This window comes from Paroedura picta, chromosome 1, assembly GCF_049243985.1.
Source record: "Paroedura picta isolate Pp20150507F chromosome 1, Ppicta_v3.0, whole genome shotgun sequence".
Lineage (NCBI taxonomy): Eukaryota > Metazoa > Chordata > Lepidosauria > Squamata > Gekkonidae > Paroedura > Paroedura picta.
The window spans coordinates 1,007,986-1,032,913 of record NC_135369.1 but is presented as its reverse complement, the minus strand read 5'-3'; the positions used below and the strand labels follow the sequence as shown (position 1 = coordinate 1,032,913).

The 24,928-nt window shown below is 56.5% G+C and overlaps 3 protein-coding genes and 1 long non-coding RNA gene across 4 annotated transcripts; all 4 read left to right on the top strand.

Annotated features, from left to right (window-relative positions):
• The first annotated feature begins 579 nt into the window (after positions 1–579).
• LOC143828795 (uncharacterized) lies at positions 580–2,028 on the top strand. The gene is made up of 4 exons (XM_077319008.1): positions 580–1,135; positions 1,268–1,350; positions 1,440–1,523; positions 1,623–2,028. Exons 1-4 carry the CDS (start codon positions 777–779, stop codon positions 1,877–1,879), a joined length of 783 nt encoding a protein of 260 aa, XP_077175123.1. The 5' UTR covers positions 580–776; the 3' UTR covers positions 1,880–2,028.
• A 66-nt stretch (positions 2,029–2,094) lies between these two features.
• Positions 2,095–3,584, top strand: MRPL24 (mitochondrial ribosomal protein L24). Its single transcript, XM_077319001.1, has 5 exons — positions 2,095–2,349; positions 2,466–2,561; positions 2,702–2,805; positions 3,072–3,202; positions 3,314–3,584. The coding sequence occupies exons 1-5, from the start codon at positions 2,167–2,169 to the stop codon at positions 3,448–3,450; spliced, it is 651 nt and encodes a 216-aa protein (XP_077175116.1). The 5' UTR covers positions 2,095–2,166; the 3' UTR covers positions 3,451–3,584.
• A 4,800-nt stretch (positions 3,585–8,384) lies between these two features.
• ISG20L2 (interferon stimulated exonuclease gene 20 like 2) lies at positions 8,385–16,992 on the top strand. The gene is made up of 4 exons (XM_077318998.1): positions 8,385–8,520; positions 9,141–9,915; positions 11,225–11,425; positions 14,540–16,992. Exons 2-4 carry the CDS (start codon positions 9,208–9,210, stop codon positions 14,651–14,653), a joined length of 1,023 nt encoding a protein of 340 aa, XP_077175113.1. The 5' UTR covers positions 8,385–8,520; positions 9,141–9,207; the 3' UTR covers positions 14,654–16,992.
• Positions 16,993–17,110: 118 nt separating this feature from the next.
• On the top strand, positions 17,111–23,260 carry LOC143828775 (uncharacterized). Its single transcript, XR_013227872.1, has 2 exons — positions 17,111–20,148; positions 22,288–23,260. It is a non-coding gene; the product is annotated as an uncharacterized LOC143828775 (long non-coding RNA).
• Positions 23,261–24,928: the final 1,668 nt, after the last annotated feature.

The window sequence follows — 24,928 nt, the reverse complement described above, 5'->3', positions numbered from 1 at the left end:
AGCCCCATAGGTGTGCCTGGGACACGGCCCTATATCTCCTCCTGCCAAGGGGTGGAATTAGAAGAGACCCCTCTCTGCAGGGAAGCGCCAAACTGCAAGCTCAGCATGGCCAGTGTCTTTGATGTCTGGCTCCACCCAGCCCTTTCCCTGGACTCCAGGAAAGGTGCGCACTGCATGCAGGTGTGCTAATATATAATATAGATTAGTATCAAAGCCCATTTTAAAAATGGACTTTGAAAGGGGAGGCAGGCAGAAGGGCGCGAGAGGGTGGGTGCGGCTCCCTTTGGCTGTGGCGAGAGTTCTTCCCGGGCAAAAGGGAGTGGAAAGTCCCCCCCCCCCCCGGCTCCCTCCCAGCAGGATCGTAGGTGTGGGCTGTAAAGCCCTGTCGCTGCCTGTCTCCTCGGGGGGGGGGGGGGGGACAACAGAGGCCGCAGCCGCAAGGCTTCCAGCAGGCAAGGAGGGAGGGGGGAGCTGGAGGGCGAGGGCCAATCAGGGTGGACCTGGGCAGACAGGGCTCCGGACAGTCTCCTCCCAGGGAGCGAAATAGTGTTAAGGATGTTAAAGATAAATATATAATAAATAATGCTGGGGGGGGGGTTAGGAATTACAGGTGCTTCCACAGTGGAGGGGACATCACCTCTCAGAGGGCCCCAAAGTGTTTTATTTCTAGAACATCCTTTACTGGTGGGTTTAACGTGGTTCACAAAAATGTTCAAAAGAGGCATACTAAAGCCTTTTTTCAATCAGTAAAATAACAAAACCCACCGCCTTTAAAAATGTGTCCCTGTGAGCCGCACAGAGCTAGGAGGGGGTGGTTTTGGGGCAGGGAGGCCCAGATGCTCTCCTTCGACACATGTTGCCAAGCCTCCAGAACTGCTTGTGATGCTGGGCGGGGTCTGATGTCCCACCGGGCTAGGGCCAGGGCCGAAAGGGGACGACAGATGGCTGTGACCTCACAACCATCTCCAGGAAACCAGGCACAGTTCTGTGGGCAGCTGCCCTGCCCTGTCCTCACCTGCGCCATGAAGGCCTGCTTCTCTCAGCACCCTCTGCAGGGAAGCCCTCCGGACACCCAGGAGGGGCCGGCGGAGGCCTCGGCCAGGGGGGGGGAGGAGGCGGCCCTGCACCCTCAGAGGTAGGCGGGCAACTTCCAAGGGCCGACTTGTGCGGTCTGGTTGCCCACCCCACCCCACGCCATCCCGGGAGAGGGATGCTGGCGGCTGGGGGCTGCTGCTGGACTGGGCCTCTTCCCTGCCGCTGCTTCCAGGGGCGCCGGGGTTCCCCCCCTGCCGGGCCACGCCATGGAGGCGGGCGAAGAGGCGGCGGAGGTGCGGCCGGCTCCCGGCGCGGGTGAGTGCGGGCCTCGGGGGGGGGGAGGGGGGGCTGGGGGCTGGCTCCCCGCTGAGCCGGCCTGTTCCGACGGCCTCCCTCCGCCGCAGGCTCCTCGCCGCCGCCGTGCCTGGGCGCCCTGCTGGAAGAGCTGGAGGCGGCGCGGGAGCTGCAGCGCCTCCACGCGAGCCAGCGTGAGTGTGGGATCGGGGCCGGGAGTGGATGGGTGGGGGGGGGTCCCTGGTCCGCGTTCCCCCTCCCCGCTCCCCTCCGGCTCCGTCGTGTTCCCGCAGGGCAGAGGGACCTGCGCAGCTGCCGGGGCTGCCTCCGCTCGGCCCGCGCCCTCGAGCAGCAGCTGGAGGAGCTGCGCGACCGCCTGGCCGCCGCCGAAGCCCGCCTCGGCCTGCCCGCGCCCCCGCCCCGTCCGCGCCCGCGCCCCGCCCGCGCCCCCCGCCCGCAGCGACGGCAGCAGGAGGAGGAGCAGGAGGAGGAGGAGGAGAAGGAAGAGGACGCCGCCGGGCAGGGGCAGGGGGAGGGGGCGGCTGCGTGACCCGCAATACAGCCCCGCCTGCGCCCTCGCCTGCGCCGCCTGCCTGCCTGTCTGCCTGCCTGGCTTCCTCCGCGCCGTCGGGGCCCTGCCCTCTTTCGTGGCGCGAACCGGGGTGGTCGCGGGACGGACACGGGCTTCTCCGGGAGCGGGGCTTGCCTAGGATCGGGGGGGCGGGCTTCGGCTGGAGAGGCGGGGCAGGAAGAGGCGGGGCGCCGGTGGGCGGGGCGGGGCGGGGCGGGGGGCCGGTGGTCCTCGTCGTCGCCCTCTTCCTCCTCCCGGCCGGCGGCATGCGGCTGTCGTGGGTGCGCGCCCTGGCGCAGAAGGTCACGCTGCCGCCCCACTACCGCTACGGCATGAACCGGCCGGGCTCGATGGCCGACAAGCTGCGCAACCCGCCGGGCCTCCGGCGCAAGAAGATCTTCGTGGAGCCCATCGCCGACGCCGACTGGAAGTTCTTCCAGGGAGACACGGTAGGCGCCGCGGGGCCCGGATCGGCGGGGCTGGGCTGGGCTGGGCTGGGCGCCCCCAAGGGCCGGGCGGGCCGGGCGGGCGAGGGAAGCGGCCGCTGACCCCGCGCCCCTTGCAGGTGCAGATCCTGAGCGGGAGGGACGCCGGCAAGCAGGGCCGCGTGGCGCAGGTCATCCGGCAGCGCAACTGGGTCGTCCTCGAGGGCTTGAACGTGGTAAGGAGGGAGACCGGGGCGGCCGGGCTGGGGGAGGGGGGAGGAGGAGGAGGCAGGGGGGGGGCACCGGGTGAGCGGACGGCCCGCCCGCCGAAGGACGGAAGCGCCGCCGCTGCCCGCTCCTCTCGTCCCCTCTGCAGCATTACCGCTACGTGGGGAAAACGGCCGACTACCCGGGCACCTACGTGGCCAGCGAAGCTCCCCTGCTGGTGCGGGACGTGACCCTCATCGATCCCACCGACAGGTAAGCGCACCCAGCCCGGGGGGGGGGGTGGGAGGGGGTCCCTGGGCAAGCCCGAGGGCCGAGAGGGGGCTTGTCACAGCCTGAGTCTGCGGACCCCCCCCCCGCCCCCCAAGGGCTGACCCACGTGGCTAGCAGCTAGTCTCCCTGGAGGCCTTCCCCCCTGCTGCTCAGGGCCACTCCCTCTTCTGCCAGCTGGGTCGCATGCACCCACCCCCACACCCTCCCTTGCGACCTGTCCCCATCTCCCCCCCCCCCCCCCGCCGCAGGAAGCCCACAGAGGTGGAGTGGCGCTACACAGAAGAGGGGGAGCGGGTCCGTGTGTCTTTGCGGACGGGCAGGATCATCCCCCAGCCCCCAACCCAGAGGGAGGACGGCATCATCCCAGAGCAATGGATAGGTGAGAGGGCTGGGGGGAAGGGGGGGCTGGCTCCTGCAGCAGGAGGGCTGGAAACCTGGGGGGAGGGGGGAGGTGGCGGCATCGTCAGTATTTCTCTTCTCCCTTGCCAAGATGGCCCCAAGGACACCTCTGTGGAGAATGCGCTGGAGAGGAGCTACGTGCCCTCCCTGAAGACCTTCCAGGAGGAGATCATGGAGCTGCAGGGAATCGTGGAGACGCGCTCCTTCCGGAAATCCTACTGGTATTGACAGCCCCTTCAGATCTGGGGAAAGCTGGCTGGCTGGCTGGCTGGCTGCCTGGCTCCCGTGTCTGCACCAGCGGGGTTGGCGGGGCTCAGCCTGAAAGGTCCTTTGCCCCTTGTAAATAAAAAGGAAAGAGCCGAGTCCTGCAAAGGTATTTATTTGAAGCACGTTCCCCGTTTCCTCTTGGCTCAGGCGGGTCTGCTGCAGACAACCTGTCCTAGCTTGCCATCTCTGGCCACCTCCCTCTGGTGCCGCCTCGGGGGAAGCCCCCACTGCCCTCCGACACACCCTCTGGTCGGAATCAGTTCTCTGCCCCCCTTCTTACTGCCCCCTTTGAGTGTTCTCTTCTGCCCCCCACCCTGCAAGAGCAGGTGTGTCTTGGCTGCCACTAGCCCCAGATTGCAGGGGGGAAGGGGGGGGTTGAACAGAGGGATCAGTTCGCACTCGAAACCTGTTGGAGTCAGACAGAGAGGGAGGCTGAGCCCAGCTTCTGGGGTGAGGTAGAAGGGGGAAAGGACAAGTAGCGGAGGGGGGAGGGTGCAGCGAATAACAGAGTGGTTCCTCAGTGGAACAGGCTTCCTCGGGAGGTGGTGGGTTCTCCTTCCTTGGAGGTTTCTAAGCAGAGGCTGGAGAGTCATCTGGCAGAAATGCTGATTCTAGGAACTTAGGCAGATGACCGTGAGTGGGCGGGCAGGAAGCGATGTGTCCCTGTTTGTCTTTGTGGCCTTTCCTTGCAGGCCCAGGAAATTGCTGACCGCCACTGTGGGATGGGAGGTGAATTCCCTCCAGGCCAGCCTGGAGTCTGGAGGTTTTTGGTGTGTGCGTGTGGGGAGAGATCACTGTTGGTAGGCAGGTAGTTGTGGGATCCTGCATTGTGCAGGGGGATGGACTGGATGATCCTGGAGGCCCCGTCTAACTCTGTAATTCTATACTGCAACTGCTGCCCTTGACAGAAGTGACGCTATCATTGCTTCCGCGGTAAGCCTCCTTGGCCATGCTGGGATTTAGGCCCAATTGGTGCTGGCAGATCCCAATCTCTAGCCCCCCCCCCCGGACACACAGAGGGACACAGGGTGAGCCTCTGAGCGCGTGCAGGATGCCCTTCCTCCCCGCAGAGCCATCGCAGCCCACGGGGCTTGCTAGGCCACCCTGCAGCTTGCAAGGTTGGTGTGGCCCGGCCCCATCTAAACTCTCAGGCTCCTTCTGGGGCCTTGAGCACAGCACACACTTATAAGCCGCTTTCTGTCTGCTCCAGGCAGTGAAAAGCAGGGTATAAAAACCACCTCCTCTTCTTTGGACCCTCACTGGGGAGACCAGTGGAGTATAAATGAACACTGAAGACTGCCAGAAATGCGATCAGTGCCTGAGTAAGGCTGGTCCCCCTCAGACAGTGACGTGTTTGTGCTCCCCCAGCGCCCCCTGCCCACAGCTCTGCTCCTGCAGGTGGATCATGCGGCCCACCAAAGGCGCCTGCAGCAGGGCCAGAGAGGAGAAGACCACTACCTCCTGCCACCAGGTCCAGGGACAGGTTTGGGCTCAGCCCCACTCACTCAGGCCTTGACCTGTGTCCCTTCGTGTAGCGTGGAATCTGCACACACTTCAGTGGGGACTTCAGCCTGCCCTGTAGCAGCCCCCCTGGGTAGAAGAGGAATTCTGAAGGTGCAGTTGGGGGGGTGGGAATTGTTGCCCAACAGGGCTTTTGAATGGCCCCCTGGAGAGACTCCTCTCTTGTGTTATTTGGAAGCTGTCCTTTCTTGTTGGAACTCAGCGTTGGCTGGACACAGAGGGGGTCAGTCCAACGGACAGAATGAGACATTCAGTAAGCCAGGGGTAGTCAAACTGCGGCCCTCCAGATGTCAATGGACTCCAATTCCCAGGAGCCCCTGCCAGCGAATGCATTCGCTGGCAGGGGCTCCTGGGAATTGGAGTCCATGAACATCTGGAGGGCCGCAGTTTGACTACCCCTGCAGTAAGCAATGGGATCTGGCCTGCTGAAGCCGCCAGGAGTCTCAAACAGAGCACTGAAGCCAAGCATTGACCATTAACGTGATGCTTCAACGGAGGAAAATGCCTCGCTGGGCTCCCACTGACTGTAGTCCCATTGGCTGGACAGAATGTTTTCATTCTGGCACCACAGGGTTGGGGGAATTCACACTATTTGCTCCCAATGCAAAAAAAAAAGAGAGAGATTCTACCTCTGGGCTGCCCCCGCGTGCAGCTTTCGCTTTGGATGGCACGGCCTCCTGGGGCAGCCATGAGGGGGGGGGGGGGAGTGCTCAGCCTGTGTCAGAATTAGAAACCCACAGGCTGTGTAGGAAGTGGGAGGCTTGGAGAACGGGCGGGGGGCTATGGTGTACGTTCTGTGGTTGCTGGGCCCACTATCTTGCTCTTGCTGCAGGGTTTTCTACCAATGAAATACCATTCTTCTGCAACGCATAACATCACGGCTGATGCTCCATGCTTCGTTTCAGCTTTCTGCAGCGCTTGTACAGCTCTGCAGCTCTCATCCTGCGGATTGTGTTGAGGGACTCCCAAGTCTTAATGAGAAAAGTGGAAGTGGGCCTGCACACCCCCCAAATTAAACTCGTTTGGTCTTCAAGGAGCCCCTGGACTCAAACCTGCTTCTGTTGCTCCAGACCAACTCTGTGACCCACCTGACTCTTATCACATTTCCGCCCAGCACTCTTTCATGGCTCAAGGCACCATCTGATTCCATAAATGTGCTCTGTCATGACTCCCGCTGCCCAGGATACCCGGCAGGGGCAGCTGGTTTCAGCCTGGAGTGGGGTGCCTGTCAAAGATGCACGCAGCCCTCTGCAGCCCTGGTGGTTCAGGCCACATGGCTGAAGCACAGGCAAGCCAGCAAAGCCCTTGGCATGTGACCTATGCCCCAGTTTGCATGCATATATGAACGCAGCCACACTCACTCCTGGAAGGTCAGCGTGTGGGCCTTGTTGATGGTTTGCACCCCGAGCCGCCGCTTGGTGGGATCGGCAGCCCGAACCACCATCTCCAGCATGGTGCGGAAGCAGTGTGTCCTCAAGGTGGCGCTCTCACCTGTGAGCCTCAGCACATAGCCCTCGGAGAGCTGGTGGCCTGGGAGTGTGGACACCAGGTGCTGAGCGGGTAGCCATGCCTGTGTTCTGTGGGCCCTGGGGAGAGGGAAGGGCCTGCCTCCTGCACACTCAGCTTCATGTAGCAGCAAGCCACCGAGGTGATAGAAGAAGAGAGAAGGAGAAGAAGAAGAGTTGGTTCTTATATACCGCTTTTCCCTACCCGAAGGAAGCTCAAAGCGGCTTACAGTCACCTCCTCATTCCTCTCCCCACAACAGACACCCTGTGGGGTGGGTGAGGCTGAGAGAGCCCTGATATCACTGCCCGGTCAGAACAGTTTTATCAGTGCCGTGGCGAGGCCAAGGTCACCCAGCTGGCTGCATGTGGGGGAGCGCAGAATCGAACTTGGCATGCCAGATTAGACTGTCCGGGGCCCTGTCCGTCCAGGTCCATCTTGATTGCCCCCCCCCCTCCAGCTCCCACCCTCCCTCATTGCCTGCTAGAAGGCTGTGACCTCCATTGTCACCCACGAGGAGAGGTACTGGCAGGCTCGCAGGTACGCTCCTGCTGGGAGGGGGGGGGGAGTTTGCAGCCTCCCTGCGGGCCACAAATCCCTGTCGCCACTGGGGGGGGGGGCTTTCTGCTCCCTTTAGCCTGCTTTGCGAGCCAAAGAGAGCAGTGGCCACCCTCTCACGCCCTTCTGCCTGCTGCTTCTTTCAAAGCCCATTTTAAAAATGGGCTTTGATACTAGTATAGTATAATTAGAATTACAGGATCAAAGAAGAGTCCAAGAGAATAGAATTAAGTCCATTGCAACATTTGCTGGCTCCTGGCTTTCACAGCTGAGGTCTATCTCTTTGTAAGCCACTCTCTCTGCTCTTTATGGCATCCTTTGTTTTGGGCGATTTCCTAATTTCTGTGGGAATTGCCATATTACGCAGTTTATCAGATGTCCTGAATTTTGTTCTACATTTTGCAACCTGTCCTGAGTTTCAGCAGGAAAGGCTGGTTAATAACTTTGTATGGTGCAGCCGGAGGGGAGGCTTCCCTCGGCAGCCCCTCCTTACCGGCCCCCCTTTGGCTTGCTCTTTCTTCAAGGCCTGGGCCAGCTCTCGGTCAAACCTGACCGCCTGGCCCACCAGCCGCGCATCTTCCTCCATTGCAGTGACAGACAAATGGAGGCCGAATGTCAGCAAGTGAGAAAGAAGCAGGAGAAAGACCCTCCAGCTCTTCCCTTCCGAGGCTCCATGCCAGTCCCACGCGTTGTGCTTGGCCTCCTTAGTGCTGTCTCACGCCACTTTATGACAAAGGGCCAGGAGGATGTGGGGGTGAAGGGCGCCGGGCTATTTCTTATCTGGGAGACTCCAATTCCCACTCATGCCGTGGACCCTGGACCAGCCGAACCTGCCTCACAGAGAAGAAGGATGTAAGCTGCTTTGACTCCCCAGTAGGGAAATTAATTTTAAAAATAAGGATTCATGCCCCACATTTTGGACTCGGGCGGGGGAAGGCGAGGGCTCGGAAGGCCAGCAGCCAGCAAAGGAGGAGGAGGAGGAGGAGGAGGAGGCCCGCCCGCCGGGAAGCTCAGCGCGGCCCGAGGAGCGCCCCAGGGCGGGGCCCCCCTGCTCCCCTCTGCAGCCCTGGCTTTGGGGGCCCCCCGCCAGGAGGTTGGCAGCCGTCCGTGAAGAACTCCTGCAGGTGGGGGGGCTTGCGATGAGGGGGCGCCCAGCAGGAAGCGGAGGCGGCAGATGGCCCCGGCCAGGCCCTTCGGCGCCCCCCTCCCACCTCCCCACCCCCCGCTCTCCCGGGAGGCGCACCTGGGCAGGTAACTCGGGGACCCGCCCACCGCCCCGGGAGCAGCCAATCCGGCGAGGCCCCGCCCTCCCGACGCCGCGCGAGGAACGCGGAAGGGGACCGGAAGGAGGGCTCCGGAGGCGCTTCCGCTTCCGGGGCTGCGGCGCTGCCTTCGCGCGCGTGGAGGATCTTGGGGTCGCCCCCCCGTCACAAAGGCTCCCCCGTGAGGTAGGCCCACCTGGCAGGGCTGGCGCAACCCTGGAGCGAGGCGGGGAGGAGGCGGAGGCGGAGGAGGGGGAGCTCTCGGTCGCAGGGTCCGCGCAGACCCCTCTGCCACGTGGGGGAGGAGCGGGGCCTTTCCGGCAGGGCCCCCCAAGGACATCTGGACGGGCCTGCCCCGGTGTCGTCTTCCAGCGCCGCTGCCACGTCCCCTGCGGAAGGGCCGGAGGGAAGCGGCTGCGCTGGGCAAGGGCCCCGAACCTCCGTGTCCAAAGGCTCCCGGGGGCGGGGGTGGGAGGATATTCCTGGTGACCCCTTCTGGGGGCCCAGTTTCCTCAGAAGACGAGGGGGGATCCTAAATCGCCACCTATTCGTGCTAAATTGGGCATCCAGAGGGAAAGGGGCCACGCTGCTTCGTGGCCCCAAATGATACCCTCCCTTAAGGCACTTGGAATTGGTCTGTGAAGCAGCATAGCTACCTGACGTTCTCATCAATGACTGCAGGGGCAGACTTCTGGCAAATACATTTGTTGGTTTTATAGGCAAGGTTTTTCGAATTCTTTGGTTATTTGGGGGAAATGCTGGTGTTTCTAAGAAAAACTCATGCTCTTTTTACCTTTCCTCCCTAGTTCAGTATGTGAGGCGTTTTGTGCCCCGTGGTCCTTGTAGAGCAGTGCCTCCTTGTGACAACCAGCCATGTCGGATATCATTATCAACCTGGATACAGCCCTTCAGGAGTGCCCCAGGAGGGGTCCTGAAGGCAACACGAAGCACCAGCGCTTCGTCAGACGCCGTCGTTTCTTGGAGAAAAGGGGCTTCTTGAAACTAAAGCAGCTGCCACCAGAGTCTGCCCTGGCCAAACGAGAAACTTCTCACAGGGGTCCTGGAGTGGACCAGCAGAGGGGCAGGAAGAGGAAGAAGGTGGATGGTCAGGGTGGCCAAGAGGGAGCAGGAAGGGAGGGCGGCCCCAAAAAGTTTCCCAAGGAGAATGTGACTCGCAGCGGTAGCAAGACTCCAGGCTCTCGTCCCTCCCCTCAGCCCGAGGCCCCGGCAGCACCCACCAGGACAGGAAGCAGCGCCGCAAAGCCCAGTGGGGCTAAGAATAACTGCGGCACGAGTGGCCTTAGCAAAGCGCAAGTGTGGAGCGAGTATGAGAGCGGCCTCGTCTTAGCCACAGGCAAGCCCAGCAAAATGGTCGCCCTTGACTGTGAGATGGTGGGCACTGGGACCGGCGGGCGGAACAGCGACCTGGCCAGGTGCAGCATTGTGGGCTACTACGGCGATGTGATGTATGACCAATACATTCGACCAGTTGACCCCATCACCAACTACCGGACTAGGTGGAGTGGCATCCGGAGGCATCACATGATCCATGCTGTTCCTTTCAAGGCAGCCCAGAAAGAGGTGAGGCGGCTCCTGGCTTGGCCTGCCTTTCAGGCATTGTGCTTGGCAGGGATCATTTTATTTATTTATATTTATAGGCTGCCCCTGTTGAGCCAATAATCTTGTGGCAGTGTACAAAATGTTTGTGCGTGCCAGTTGAGCTTCCTAGAAGTATGGTGTAGGATATGAGGGACCATGGCTCAATGGAAGAGCCTCTGCATTGACAGCAGAAGGTCCCAGGCTCGGTCCCCAGGGGCATCTCCAGGCAGTAACAATGTGAAAGGCCCCAGCCTGAGGCCCAGGAGGGCAGCTGTCTGTCAGAGTGGACAACGTGACTTTGCTGGTACAAGGCTCTTGATTCAGTAGAAGAATGTAATTAAAAACGATTCTCCTGGTTTCATGTCCTTGCTCAGGACTTGGCAGCCCATCACAACCTGACAGCACCCCTGCCCTGCCAATGGGAAATGTTCCCATTCAAACTTAAATATGCTGGCTCTGGCCGGAGTGCCAGGAGAGGCCTTCCCCACCTCAGGAAGATCCCTGCATCTGCCAGTGAGCTCCCAGGACAGGCAGACATCTTGCTCCGTTGCCACTCAGTGCCCAAAGGTGGGGAAGAATTCTGGGCCACCCTCTGTGCCTGGTAGCCCCCGGAGCATCTTCATTCTCAGCTGGGGGATGGTGTCGTTGCCTGTCTCTTGGCAGGAAGGGTTTGCATAAGGCTTTTCCAGTCTAGAATTGGGGTAACAGCTTGATGTTGAGAGGGGACATGATAGCCCTCTTTAAGTATTTGAAAGGGTGTCACTTGGAGGAGGGCAGGATGCTGTTTTCTGTTGGCTGCAGAGGAAAGGACACGCAGTAATGGATTTAAACTACAAGTACAACGATATAGGCTAGATATCAGGAATAATTTTTCACAGTCAGAGTAGTTCAGCAGTGGAATGGGCTGCCCAAGGAGGTGGTGAGCTCCCCCTCACTGGCAGTCTTCAAGCAGAGGTTGGATACACACTTTTCTTGGATGCCTTAGGATGCTTAGGGCTGATCCTGCGTAGAGCAGGGGGTTGGACTAGATGGCCTCTATGGCCCCCTCCAACTCTGTGATTCTGTGGCATGGGCGTGGCACCAGGCTTTGCCAGAATCCCAGTTCGTAGACCAGAGGCCTTTGGCGGTTGATCCAGGCCACCTGCCATGGAACAGAAGGGGCTGGGGCAGGCTGGGTATCCGCCCTAGGAAGGGGTCAGGTGCCAGGGCGGCACTTGGTGAGGGGGAGGGGAAAGACCTGCGTGGCAGAGGGCTGGCCCCTCCTCCCTTTGACCGGTGGTGTTTCTTTCAGATTCTGAAGATCCTGTCTGGGAAGATTGTCATTGGTCATGCAATCCACAATGATTTCAAGGCCCTCAAGTACTTCCACCCCAAATCAGCAACCCGGGACACTTCCAAAATCCCCCTGCTCAATCGCAAGGCTGGCTTCCCCGAGCATGAGTCGGCCTCGCTGAAGCGCCTCACAAAGCAGCTCCTCCAGCGAGATATCCAGGTAACCTGGGCGGCAGAGCCCAGCAGAGCCCAGCAGAGCCCAGCAGAGCCCAGCAGAGGGAGGGGCCTTGCCAGGCAGGGGCTGGGCGGGGGCTTGCCTGTGAGCTCGTTTTCTCTGGCGGGGCTGGGCTGGGACCTTCTTCTGAGGACCGCCTCATGTTCTTCCTAAAACTCATCTTGCGTTAGGGGCTGTGGTAAGAGGAGATATTTGTATTGATTTTATATTAGCCTCTGTTCATTTATGCAACTAACTCTGTGACCCATTTTGCATGGTGAAGCCTTCTTATCTGAGTAGAACACACTCTGGAATAGTTTGGTTTTGCACAGCTTGCAGAAAATCAGGCAGTGACCCCAATTCCATGCCCAGATGATGCCACCCTACCAAAAAAAACCCAAAACAGAATCCCTGACCAGTCTGGCCGGGAGGAAGTTCGCCTTCCGACCTCAAAGTGGCAATGGGCATTTCCCTGGGCAGGCAAGAAAGGCCACAGGAGCCAAGCAGGGACACAGCCCTTTCTGCCCACCCACTCACAGTCTGCCTGAGTTCGCAGAATCAGCAGTTCTCCTTCGGTGGGGGAAGTCCTCCAGGAAGGGTTAGGTCATGCCTCCACTTGCTCCAGGCAGGGCTATGCAAATTAGTATACCTTTAGTGCAGGGGTAGTCCACCTGTGGTCCTCCAGATGTCCATGGACTACAATTCCCATGAGCCCCTGCCAGCTTTAGTGGACTGTCCCGCTCCAGTCCAGTTAGCCCTGCTGCTCTCACCAGGACCTTGGTTGCAAAGCTCCATAACTCTGCAGAATGGTGGATTTTTAGGATTTGAAAATGGAAGTTCTTGATTGGCAAAGATGGCTACTCCTCTCTCTAACCTCCAAGATGAAGACGTGCTCGGAGGCCAGGAAGGAGTGTGCTTGCACACAGAGCCATATCTTCAGGCAGAGGTCTCTATTACAGGGCACCAAGAGATTGTAACCTCCTCCCTGGAGGGGCTGAATGCAGCAGCGCAAATGCCCCATTCCCTCACCCCTACTAGAGCAGGGAGGGGAAAAATAACCCTCCTCCACTGTGAGAGGCATGACACTCCCGGGCAGAACTCAGCACAAACAGAAGACGCCGGAAGAGAGCAAGCCGGAGTGCAAATGGCCATTCCCTCACCCCTGTTCTACCAGAGCAGAGAGGGGGAAATAGTCCCTCTTGTAGCAACCGTGGTCACCCTCAACTGACCCCAGCAACATATCCACTCTTAGAGTTCCTGAGAGCTGCCTGAAGTCATCCAACACCCACCCTTGGTGGCCGATGGGCCACTAGCTCCCTTTCTGTATTAAAGATGGTAGGAAGGTCCCGGTGGAGCGACAAGACTCTGTCTGCGAAAAAGCTCGCGAATGCCTCACAGCTAAAAGCCAATTGGCTACTATTTGGCACCCTTCCTCAAGGGTGGACAAGGATCGAACGACCCTATATAATTCGGCTGGGCGAGAGCTTGCAGACGGGATAGAGGCAGCCTAAAGCTCGTGTTGAGCCACCCTAACCGCCATCTCATACACCCTCTTAAGCATGCGATAAGATGTTCTTCAGAATGGGTGTTGCTTGGCAGGCGTGTCTTGAATCAGGCGCCAACAGAAACATTGCATAAGAAATGATCAGTGTGTGTTACTCCCCCGAGGTCAAGCTGCTCTACATAACCACTCCTGGAGGACCACTGAAGGAGAAGGGATGGTTGGCTTACCTGAAGAACCCTTCTCTTCAGTGGGGCAAAGTCGTCCAACAGTTTTTCCCACCACTGGTCATAGATTTGCATGTCACACTGCAGAGTTGAATGAAGGAACAAAAGTTCTACTCTTGTTGTGAACTTAAACAAGGCTAAGATTTACATCTGACTGCGTCTGTTGTGGAGCCTTTTGGCTATTGTATGCCTGGAGAGGGTCAGCCCATTACAGTCCAGTAAAGGCACACTAAGTTGCATAGCCCTGCTTGGAGTGAGTGGAGGTGTGGCCCAACCCTTCCTGGGGGACTTCGCCCCACTAAGAGAAGGATGCTTCAGGTGAGCCAGCCATCCGTTCTGGGAGGTGGCTCTCCAGCCTTTGCTTAAAAATGTTCAAGAAGGAGAACCCACCACCTCCCAAGGAAGCCTCTTCCACTAGGGAACGTCTTCTGGATGTTTAGCTGAAAGTTCTTTTGAATTAATTTCAACCTGGCCCCCTGGGGCAACAGAAAACAACTCTGCCCCATTATTATTATTATTATTATTATTATTATTATTATTATTATTATTATTATTATTATTATTATTATTATTATTATTATTATTATATTTATTTCCCGCCACTCCCTTGCGGCTCGTGGCAGGTAACAGCACCCCAAAATCCCCATTAAAACCCCATTAAAACAATAATAATGTTACCAATATTACTGGCATGGCAAAGAACGGCAGCTCAACTTCCCTCCCCCTCCCACTACTAGCGGGTGGAGAGGAGGTCCTGATGATGTTTTGCTTCAGGTCCAAATCCCGAGTTCCGGGGGGGGGCATAGATCTATATTACCAGCCCCGGCCTCAACCATAAACCTGGCGGAAGAGCTCCGTTTTGCAGGCCCTGCGGAACGTTGAAAGGTCCCGCAAGGCCCACAGCTCTCCCGGGAGCTCATTCCACCAGGTCGGGGCCAGGACCAAAAAGGCCCTGGTCGAGGCCAGGCATGCTTCCCTAGGGCCGGGAACGACCAGCAGATTTTCACCCGCAGAGCGCAAGGCCTCTGCTCCACCTTGTATATGAGAGCCCTTCAAGTGATCATATGACCTCTTAGTGGCCTCCTCTCCAGGCTAAAGAGGCCAGGCTCCCTCCACCTTTCCCCCTACGTCTTGGTCTCCGAACCCCTCGCCATTTCCATTGTCCTCCTCCAGACTGCCTTGCATGAGAGGCGATGGATGGATTTGGGTCCAAGTCCCCCTCTGCCGGTGGAGCCCACTGTCACCCTGCCGGTGGAAAGCTGCCCTGCGCACCTCGGATGAAGGATGGGATTAAAAACTTTGTTGGGAAAGACCGGTCTTTTTGCAGCGTCCTGGAAGGGGGTTGGGCAGGGTTGCGCTGTCTTCAGTCCGTCTTTCCCATCTCCCCTGCAGGTTGGCCAAAACGGCCACTCTTCCGTTGAGGATGCCCGGGCCACGATGGAGCTGTACAAAGTGGTCGAAGCCGACTGGGAGATGTACTTGGCCTCCTGTCCAGTGCAGGACTGATGCTCTCGGGCCCGGAGGCAGCCGCTGGCTCAACTTCCAGCGCTGGGGCTGGCGATGCTGGGCCCCTGGGGAGCGGGAGGGGAAAGAGAGCTGGACTGGGGGGCTGGCGGAGGGGGGGCACACTGTGTGCGGAGGGGCTTCCAGGTGGCGGCCATTACATCCTTTCCAGTCCAGGCCGTGCAGGTTTTGTTCCTTGGCGGCCAGCTGGGTGCCTCTTTTCTGCAGGACTGACTCAGCACCCCTGCAGCTGGCACTTCCTTCCCGGTCGGCTGCTGGGTCAGAAGATTTCTCTGCCTCAAACAGTGGCACCAGCAACCTTCTTGCCACCCAGAGCGGCCTCTTGGGCAGGGAATGACGTGGCGGGATGAGGCCCTGTGAGCACGGCCAGAAGCTCGCGTCCAGTCTGAGGCCGGGGAGCCAGCGAGAGGCCAGGCGAGGGTCTCCGTTCCGAGGACTGTACGGTTGTCCTCTTCCGGCCGGGTCTTGCCCCCGATGCCTCCTGCGCCCCACTCCTGTGTCCCTGCGGAGGGAGTCCAGCAGGGAGGCTGGCTTGACTCGCTCACGGGTCGTGGAAGTGGGTGGGATGAGAAAAGGTGCCAAACTTCAGAGTGTTGTTTGCATCTTGGGGAGCCTGTGCTGAGCTGAAGAGGCCTCAGCAGGAGTCCAGTGGGTGGGTGAGCGCCAAGTGGGTGTGGAGGGGACTCCTCCAGGGCACAGGTCTGTCCTTGGAGTTGGGGGGAAGGTGCTCCATGAGGAGGTCTTGCTCCATGAGGATGTTTCTTGACACATGAAATTGCCTTACTCTGAATCAGTCCCTCGACGCCTGTATTGTTGACTCAGACTGGCAGTGACTCTCCGGGGTTTCCTGCCCGGAGCGGTTGAGGATTGAACGTGGGGCCTTCTGCAGGCAGAGCAAAGGGCCTTCCCCTGAGCCGCGGTGCCTCTCTGGCACCAGGAAAGCAGGGCCTGTCACCCACTGCCCAGCTGTGTCTTCCTCTGTGCCGCCTGTCAGGCATCCTGCCCGCCCTTGTGCCCTCCCTTGTGCCGTGTAGCAGGGGATCCGGATCCAGGAGGCAGCTGCCGTGGCGGGTCTCCTTCAGGGGCTCCTGCCAACAGCAGAGTCCCTGGCAGCTGGGGCCTGATGCCCCGTGGGAAAAATGCCCTGTGCTGAACTGGGCTGTCCGAGCCCTGGAGGGACCTGGCCAGAGGCCACAGGGCAGGAAGGGTTGGGTCAGCTCCACTCTGCTCAGCCCTGGTGCTGAAAAGTGGGGCCAGCTGCCAGCCTTCTGTGCCTTGCACAGCTCCGGAGGTTTGAGGGCTTTCCCCATCCCAGTGCTGAGCATTCCCTGCCTGGCTCATCCTGGCAGTTAGGAAGGGGCTGATTCACTGGGCTTGGAAAAGAAAAGAAAAGAAAGAGAGTTTTCCTCCCACTTGATGCCTCCACGCCTTTCCGTGGGCGGAAGAGATGCAGGTGCAGCAGGAGAAGCCCACAGGCGTTGCTGCTTAGTTGTTCCTTTTTCACGGTAGGCCTTGGGGCCTCAGAAGAGCCCTCGCGCTGCTGCCAGCCCTCGAGGGCCAAAAGGCGGGGCCTGCAGAGTCTGAGAGCTCCCCCTGGTTTAGCTCCTGGTGCTGGGCTGCAAGGCAGACTCCCCCCCCCTCCCCTCCCCCCCCTGGCAGACCTGGGGTCCACTTCTTGCGGGGTAACGGGGCGTGGGTGAGTTGTGGCTAGTCCAGCTGGCCTTTGGGGTGCAGCCAGCCCCCACCTCAGCCTCCCTCCCAGCACCCTGGAGAGGAAAGGGGTGAGGTGTGAAATGCCAGGCTGGCCTGCTCTCCTGCTCACGGCCCCTAGAGGGCACTGCAAACCAGGCTGGCAGCTTGGGGGGGGGGGGGCTTCGGGGTGGTCTCTATCTCAGAGGGTGCCTTAAAGCCAAGCGCTGCCAGCAGAACTGGCTGGGGAGGCCGTGTATGGGGAGGGGGGCAGCTCCTTGTATTTATGTAGCCCCAGAGCTGCTGGCTCCCCCCCCCCCCCACTCACGGAGGGTAGGCCTTGGAAGCGTTTTGCTGAGATGGGGGGAGCAGTTGCGGGGGCGCAACTGGGTGTGGGTGGGGGGTTGCGCTGCTCCATCTTCAGCACACCTCACGTTTCACTGGAGGCTCACCTGAGTGGCTGCGGCTGAGCCCCTCACTCAGAGGGTGTCTTGCTCCGTCTGCCCGTTTTTAAAATGTAATTTAAAACATTAATTAGCTGCCTTTCTTTCCTACGGAGCTCAAAGCAGCTTACAATGTACGGGAAACGCAAGATGAAATCCATCCATTAAAAACAAAACCCAAACTTTGAAGGTGATGCTTGAGGTCTGCCTTAATCCAGTGCTGAAAGAGAGTCCTTGCTGCCTCCTAGAGGGGGAAAGCTTCCGGGGAGGGGGCTCCCTAGTTGGGGGCTGCCACGGAAGAGGCCCTGTCTCCTGCCCACGGGGGTCTGGTGGGTGGGTGGATGGATGGATGGATGGATGGATGGATGGATGGATGGATGGATGGATGGATGGATGGATGGATGGATGGATGGGGCAGTCGGGAGGGCCTCTCCCCGCGTAGGGTGCGGGTGTGGGGGAGAAGCTGCTCCGTCAGGGGCTTGGTCCCTAGCCACGTAGGGGACTGGTGCCCTTCGGGTAGCTTGACCGATTGGCTAGAGTGGCTCCCACCTGGGGCTTCAGGGACAGGAGAGTGGAGCTTGCCGTACATAGGAAGTGACGAGGTGGCCCACTGCAGAGCCAGGCCCCAGATGCTGCCCTGGCACTTGCAAGCCCAGCCCTGAGCAGCCCCTTTCTCTCTCCCCACACACAGTAAGAGAAGGCCAGGGCCCGTTGGAGGCAGGAGATCCCCTGAGGGATGGTTCTGGCTCACCTCCCCCTGGTGGGCCTGCAAGATGGCTGCTCCTTTCCTTGCCAGGCTCCTGCAGGCCATTCTGCTGATTCCCAGGAAACATGCTGGAGACCCGGGGCCCCAGGAATGGCTCTGATGGCCGCTCCAGGTGTTGCGTGGGGAGCCCTTTTGAGGTGTCCACCCCCCCGTGTGGCCTTGTGGGTTTGTTTTCTACTGCAACTTTGAACTGGCAGCAATTCCTTGGGCTTTCCCATCTGGACCACTGCCCCACAGGTGGGAGGGGGGTAAGGAGAGGGGCATCCTGATGGCTAGGCTGGCCCTGGTCTCCCCAGCCTCTCGGCACCACAGGGGCCCTTAGGGCGGTCCTGCCTCTCCTATCAGCCGAAATGACGGAGTGGAAGGCCAGTTTTCTGGCGAGTGAGCCTCAGGATGGGCCAGACTGATGGGGGAGAGCTGCTCACCCCCCTGGGACTTCCCCAAGGGCTCCCACCCTGGGCAGGGGGGGAGGAGGGTTGGGTTGGCAAGGTTAAAATCATGGCTGAGGCTCTGGCTCCCTCTGGGCTGGCCTCCTGGCCCCAGCTCTGAAGCACAGGCTCCATTGAGGGTGGGATGGGGAGCCAAAGGTTCTTGTGAAAGTGGCCCTCTCCTCCCAGCCTGACCTGGGCTGCCTTGTTCTCCGGTGCCAGCTGGACAGAGTTGGTTCGGCAACCCTTGTGCCGATAGATCTGTTGGCCACCTTTCACCGTGGTCCACCGTGAGTTGTTAATCCACTGGGATACGTGGGACAGCCCTTCAGTAGCCGATCACCTTTCTCCAGGACCAGACACAAGGATTGCCACGAGGAAAGACCTGTCAGGCTCCTTTCCACTCCCTTGTGGAGTCCCACGGGGGGGGGATTCTCTCCCCCATGCTCTTCAACATCTACATGTGTCCTTTGGCCCATCTGGGTTGTCACCAATATGAGGATGACACCCAGCTCTGTCTCCTGATGGATGGCCACCTGGACTCCACACACCCCTGGAAACCTTTGCCAGATGTTTGGAATCCATAGCTGGATGGCTCCAGCTGAGTCACCTAAACCAGTGGTCCCCAACCCCCGGTCCGAGGACCGGTGCCGGTCTGCAGATCAGTTGGTACCGGTCTGCGACTCCTCGTCCTCCTTCCTGGCTGCTGCCTGGGGGGCTGCCCTGCCATTCTGCTGCCAGCTCACCTTTGGTGCTTTCTGGCGGACACCATGGCTGGGGCTCCCCCTCGGCGTGGCACTGCGCAGCTGCTGCAGGCAACGCCTCCCAGCAGATGGCGGGAAAGCAAGTGGGGCAGGGACTCAGGCCGCAGTGACATCCCTCGGCAAAAGACTACCCCCTGTCCGGGCCTCAGTAAAATTGTCAAGTGTTGACCGGTCCCCGGTGATAGAAAGGTTGGGGACCACTGACCTAAACTTCAGCCTGTGCAAGACGGAGGTTCTGTGTCTGGGTAGAAAAGGGCCAGAGCACCCAGCTTGGCCAGGGCGCAGCTTAAGATCTCACCCTCAGCCAGGAACCTGGGGGTGGCTCTTGACGCTTCCTTATCAGTGGAGGTGCAGGTTGCCAGAGTAGCCAGCATGGCCTTTTTCCATCTATGCCAGGTGAGACAACTAGTGCCTTTCCCTGGAACACCTGGCCATGTAGGAGGTCGGTGCCCTTCAGAAGTGACTTGTGCAGTTCACTCTACGTGGGCCTTCCCTTGCCCTTGATCCGGAAATGGCGGCTGGTGCAGAATGCAGCTGCTCGGGTTCTCACAGGGACATCTTGGAGGGCCCATAGCCAGCCAGTGCTGAGTTGCTAGTTGCATCCTGGATCAAGTCTAAGGTTTTGGTATTGATCTTCGAGGCCATCACATATCAGGACCTCACATAACTGGGGGACTGGCTACCGCTTTATGTCCCCACAGGGCTCTTGGCTCTGTGGGGTCAAATCTGCTAGTGGCCTCTGGCCTGCGGGAAGTGCACCTGGCTTTGGGTAGGGCCTTTTCCGTCCTGGCCCCAAGTTGCTGGAATGAGCTCTCGGAAGAGGCGAGGGCCCTCTTGCCAGATCTTCCACAGTCTGCAGGGCCTGCAAGAAAGAGCTCTTCTCCCAGGTATATGGTTGAGGTGGGGGGGGGGGCATCAGGCTACTCCCCATTCCATTCTACCCCCCTCCCCCTGCACAGGCTGGGGGGGGGGATTTGATGAGCAGGAGGGGAGGGGCAGGAAGTCAGAATGTTTTTTTCACATTGGGGTGGTGGTGGTTAAGGGGGGGGGGGTTACTGTGGGGACTCCCAAAAGTTCCTGCCCTGACAATATCCTTTCTCAGGTGGTCTCTCTTTTCTTGTCCTTCCCGTTGGCTCCCCCTCTCCCTCCCCCTCTCCTTGAGCACCTACCTCCCCCTGCCCCCCCCTCACATTGCTGATAGGCTGAGTCTCCCAGTGCAAGCAGAAGACGGGGGGGGGGGCTCTTGGAGGACCGCCCTGTGTGCTTTTCTAGTCCCCCTCTCTGAGCAAGGAGCAGGACAGCCGAGGTGGCGGAGGGGTTGGACCCCCTCTCTTCAACAGAGGAGGCCTTTCTGGAGAAGACAAAGGCTGCGGGGGTGGGGGGAATGGTAAGCTATGCATGGAATGCAGAAAGGGAGGGGGGGCAAAGGGTATGGTTCCCCTCTCCCCTAATAGTGGGGCTCAAGAGGACCCAGTGAGGTAGTAGGGAAGAAAATTCCTGACAAACAATAGGAAATCATTCCTTACTCAATGAGCAATTAAACTGTGGAATGCACCACTGTTGGTGCATTTCTTATTTATTGAAAACATTTCTTTGCTGCCTTTCCACCCAACTTACACACAGACACAAAACAGTTTTTAAAAGGGATGGGCAAATGCAGCAAAAAAACGTCCACTCATCAGCAAACAAAAGAAGAGTACAGACAGATCTCTAGAGAAGGAGGAGTTCTGGCATCCCAACCACCCAATTTCATTTTGTCTCCAATGGACAGTCACTGTGGGTGGGCAGGTACCTCTGAATCCCTGCATGCTGCGCGGGAGGGGGGGGGGGTTGGACTACATGACCCTGGAGATCCCTTCCAACTCTAGGATTCTATGACCCTCAAGGAAGACCAGAGTGCACAGGGAGGTTCATAAGGGAGTAGAAGGACCTTCTGTTTGCTGATCTGTGCAGGCATTTAAAGGCCAGCACCTGCACCTTGAATCCATCGGATCTGCTCCAGTCTGCATCCTGGTTAAGAACATAAGAAGAGTCCTGCTGAATCAGAGCAGTGAAGGTCCATCTAATCCAGCATCCTGCTTCACACAGTGGTCAACCGGTTCCTCTGGAGGGCCAACAGAAGGGTATGGAGGGCAAGGCCTTCCCCTGAGGTTCTCTCTTGGCTCTCTGCAGGAGCAGTTTAAAGATTATAGTCCCCAACACAGAATTTGCCTTATTCACAGATGCAGCATGTTGGGATCTGCTTTGATCGCAAGATTTATTACCTACTAGGGGCAAAGCCCGTTGTATCCCAGAATACAACGGGCGCTAGAGCTTGGCAGTGGGAAGAGGAAGGGGAGGAGTTGTCCAGTCTGTAAGGGCATGGGGTTGAATGTGTGTGTTGTGTGGCAGGTTGTAGTGGCATGCTGGCAAATGAGGCCATGGGTGTGGAGATATGGGTGTCAAGAACCTGTGGTGTGGAATGTTCGTTGATTGTGGGAGAGGACTGACCTTTGGGAATTGTGGCATAGTGGTTACAGATGAGCTTTCCAGAGCCATGTCCTCAGATATGTGAAGGGAAAATCAGACTGGAGACTCTTCTTAGGGGGAGATTACATGGCAACCAATTCCTCCCAGCTCTGCGTCATTTCCCTTCTTGTGTGAATTAGGCCACTGGCACCGAAATGCCCCTCTGCCCTAATACACATGGGGTAGTCACAGTACACAGGTGTCCACCCTGTTCCTTCTTCTCCATTTTTTCACTGTTGATAAATTGTTATGTGCCCACATGCTTCTTTCATGGTTGCTCCTTAGAAGAAGTATGGATTTTTGTACCCTGTTATTTACTACCCAAAGGAGTCTCAAAGCAGTTTACAAACACCTTTTCCATTCATCTCCCCACAATAGTCAACGTGGTCAGGCGTTGGTCAGGCGGTCGGTAGCAGACAGCAACCACCACACTGTTTGTTTTCCCCTCGCTTATTTTCACCCAGATGCTTTCCACTGTAGATATGCTCTCCTTCACTAGAATTTCCTGACAGGTAAGCCTTTCCTCACATACAGTGCCACTCCTCCACCTCTTCGATCTATTCTGTTTTTTCTGAACAGTTCATATCCATCCACCATTACATTCCAGTCATGAGAATCATTCCACTAAGTTTCTGGGATGCCTACTAGATCATACCTTTCCATCAGCATGAGAAGTTCCAGCTCTTCCTTTTTATTGCCCATGCTTCGGGCGTTAGTATAAAGACATCTGAATCCTCAAGGCGGAGCCATGGCACTTGGATAGCTCGAATACTTCGAGCTCCTGTTCCACTGAGGGTCAATCACTGCTGTGATTGACAGAATCGGGTTTTGGGTACGCCAACCCACCTATAAATCTTCTCAGGAATTCCTTGTGAATCTCTGGGGCCTCTCTGTTCCGCAGGGAAATTAATCTCCCACTGGAACGTAAGCTCAGTGTGCACAGGGTCCAGCAAGCGCCGTCCGCCATCTTAAAATCTTTTTTCCTTTTCTTCCTTTTCCAACTCTGCAATCTACAAAGCTTATTTTAATCTACAAAGCTAATTGGATACCTCCCAGCAAGACCTTCGACTCACCACAACTCCGGAGTGAAAACATCTGGCAGACATCAGATCGAGCCTGCAAACAGTGAGTGGGGTTTCCCTCGGCACCTTCTTCCCTGGAATGAACTCTCGGCGTGGAGAGTTGCTCTCGCTAATCCAAACAAGCCAGAGTGACAGGACTGTTTGTTACCACTGAGGGGGTGAAGCTGTCAGATTCCAAGATACTGAGTCATTAATCAACGCAGAGACGCAAGTGCTTTTCCACTTCTCCGTCTTTACTTTTCCCCCCGTTTCTGGCTCTGCTTGATGCCACCTCATTTTGAGGCAGGCTAATTTTCTTTTCTAAGCAGAAGAAGGACTTAAATCAACTCAAACTAATAAGTAACAGCTCTTATTATATCTGTTTTTTGTCTTCGAAGATAAGAGAGATTAGAGCCGTGGAATCTCGCGAGAACTAAGCTTTAGAGACATTCCTTTAATCAAAAACAGACTGTTGCTTTCGTTAGGACTCTGTAGGACCTCTACTGGCTATTTGCAAAATTGCAAATATATTTTGGAAACAACATATGCATAATTGATTAAGTCTAACAAAATTCCAAACCTGGAACATGTTTTCGTTTAAAAAATTTGCATATCTTCTAGACAAACAAACACAAGACCTGAAAGAATCTTTAAATGGTTCACTTAAAAATATGCTCATGGAGTTTAAAGGCATTAAGGAAGAAGTCTCTAACAGGAATGATGAACCAATAGTAGTGGCTGATGATAGCTCTAAACAAGATGGAAAATTACCAGCAGAAGAGGAATCTGAAATTATGGAGATGGAAAAGGGGATGTCAGAGTCTTGCAGCTCAGATAAGGACACCCTACCTGAGAAGATATACAGCCACTCCAAAGCAACAATACACAAGAAAGACATATGGATCTGCGGTGAAAGCAATCGATTGAAAGGAGCTTTATGGAAAAACATCTGTACTGATATTGGAGTCCAGGAGGTACAACTGCTTCAAGATTTATCGATGTATACTCCGAGGGAAAGACTACAACTATACTTTCCCAGCCAAAGACCAATAGGACAGAACATTAGTCAACGGGAGCCACAAGACGTAATAAGCCTCGAAATGAGACCTCCCTAAGAAGCTTGGGGAATGGAAATGCAACACAGTGGTCGAAATTCCTTTCCTCTTTTACCTCCTTTATGTAGCCATATAGGCAATATAACTAGTTAAGAAGTTAATCTGGGGTCTAAGATCTTTTAAGTAAGCTGAATTTGTATTATTAAACCTAATTTCGCAGTGGCTACCAGCCCAAAATCAAAGCATAACTAAAGGGAGACACCTAATGGAATGGGCTTACATTATAGTGTGGGGTTTTAGATTTCCTATGATAGCTGAATTTGAATTATCTAGCATATCTATGTAGTGACTTTCAGCCTAAATTTAAAGCATAACTAAAAGAAGGTTTCCAGCTGAGGAGGTGTATATATAACTAACGAAAAATCTTTTCTATTAATTAATGAAGACTCCATTTTATTATTTCTGGTATTAACAATGTATACTTATATATATTTGTTTCTCTTCTTTCCGTACAACTAAGTAGGCTTATTTTTTTTCTCCTTTTTCCCTTTTTCTAGTGAAAATGTGGAGGGCTCTAGGACTATGTTAAGTATAAACTGTTTATGATTGTTAAAACTATCAGAAACTATGCAAACAAATGTTGAAATGATGGTAACAAAGTAGACTTCTCTTTTTAAATGTGGTGCAAACGTGAAAAAGTCTATAAAAAGTCTATAAGCTTTGGGTAAAAGTCCATAATATTGTAGCCAGTCTATAATCTTAAATGGAGAGAAGAGGGTTTGTAAGATTGAAACAGGGAACCAAAATGTTTTTCCACAGTGCTTCCTAACCCACATACAGAGCTTCTTCTACTATGCGAAGACGGCAACAAAACTAGAATTGGCCAAGAAATGGAAAACGTAAGAACTACCCTCGACAGAAGACTGGGTGAATAAACTAGCTGATCTTACCAAGATAGCCAAATTGACACTAAGAGGCCTTTCAAGAATAATGGGGCCCTCACCTGAACTATTTACAAAAGGGATTAAAAATGGGGAACCAAGTGTATCAAATGAAGAGTATAGCTCTCCTTTTCTGTATTAACAATGTAGATTGCATGTATCTCACTGTTTTCAACTCTGGAAAATAAAATAAAAACTTTCTATAAAAAAAAAAAAAAGACATCTGAATCCTTTCACTTTTGGTTCCCTATGAGCTGGCCTTGCCAGTTGGGCTGCCCCCGATCGTTCGCCTTCCTTACACTCCCTATGTTAATCATCTCCTTCCCCTTGTGGCTTCAGTTTAAATCTCTCCTGATGAATCTCCCCAGGTTCCTGCCAAACACATTCTTCCCCAGCTTCGACAAGTGCAGTCCATCAGGTGCAAGTAGGCCTTCTTCAAGAAAGCCTATCCCGTGGTCCCGGAAACCAAATCTCCTGCCGGCACCAACTACGCAGCCACTGATTCACCTCCATGATCTTACTCTCCCAATGCACTCCTGTTCCCTTGACAGGCAAGATTGAAGAGAATACCACTTGTGCCCCCATTTGCTTGAGCTTCCTCT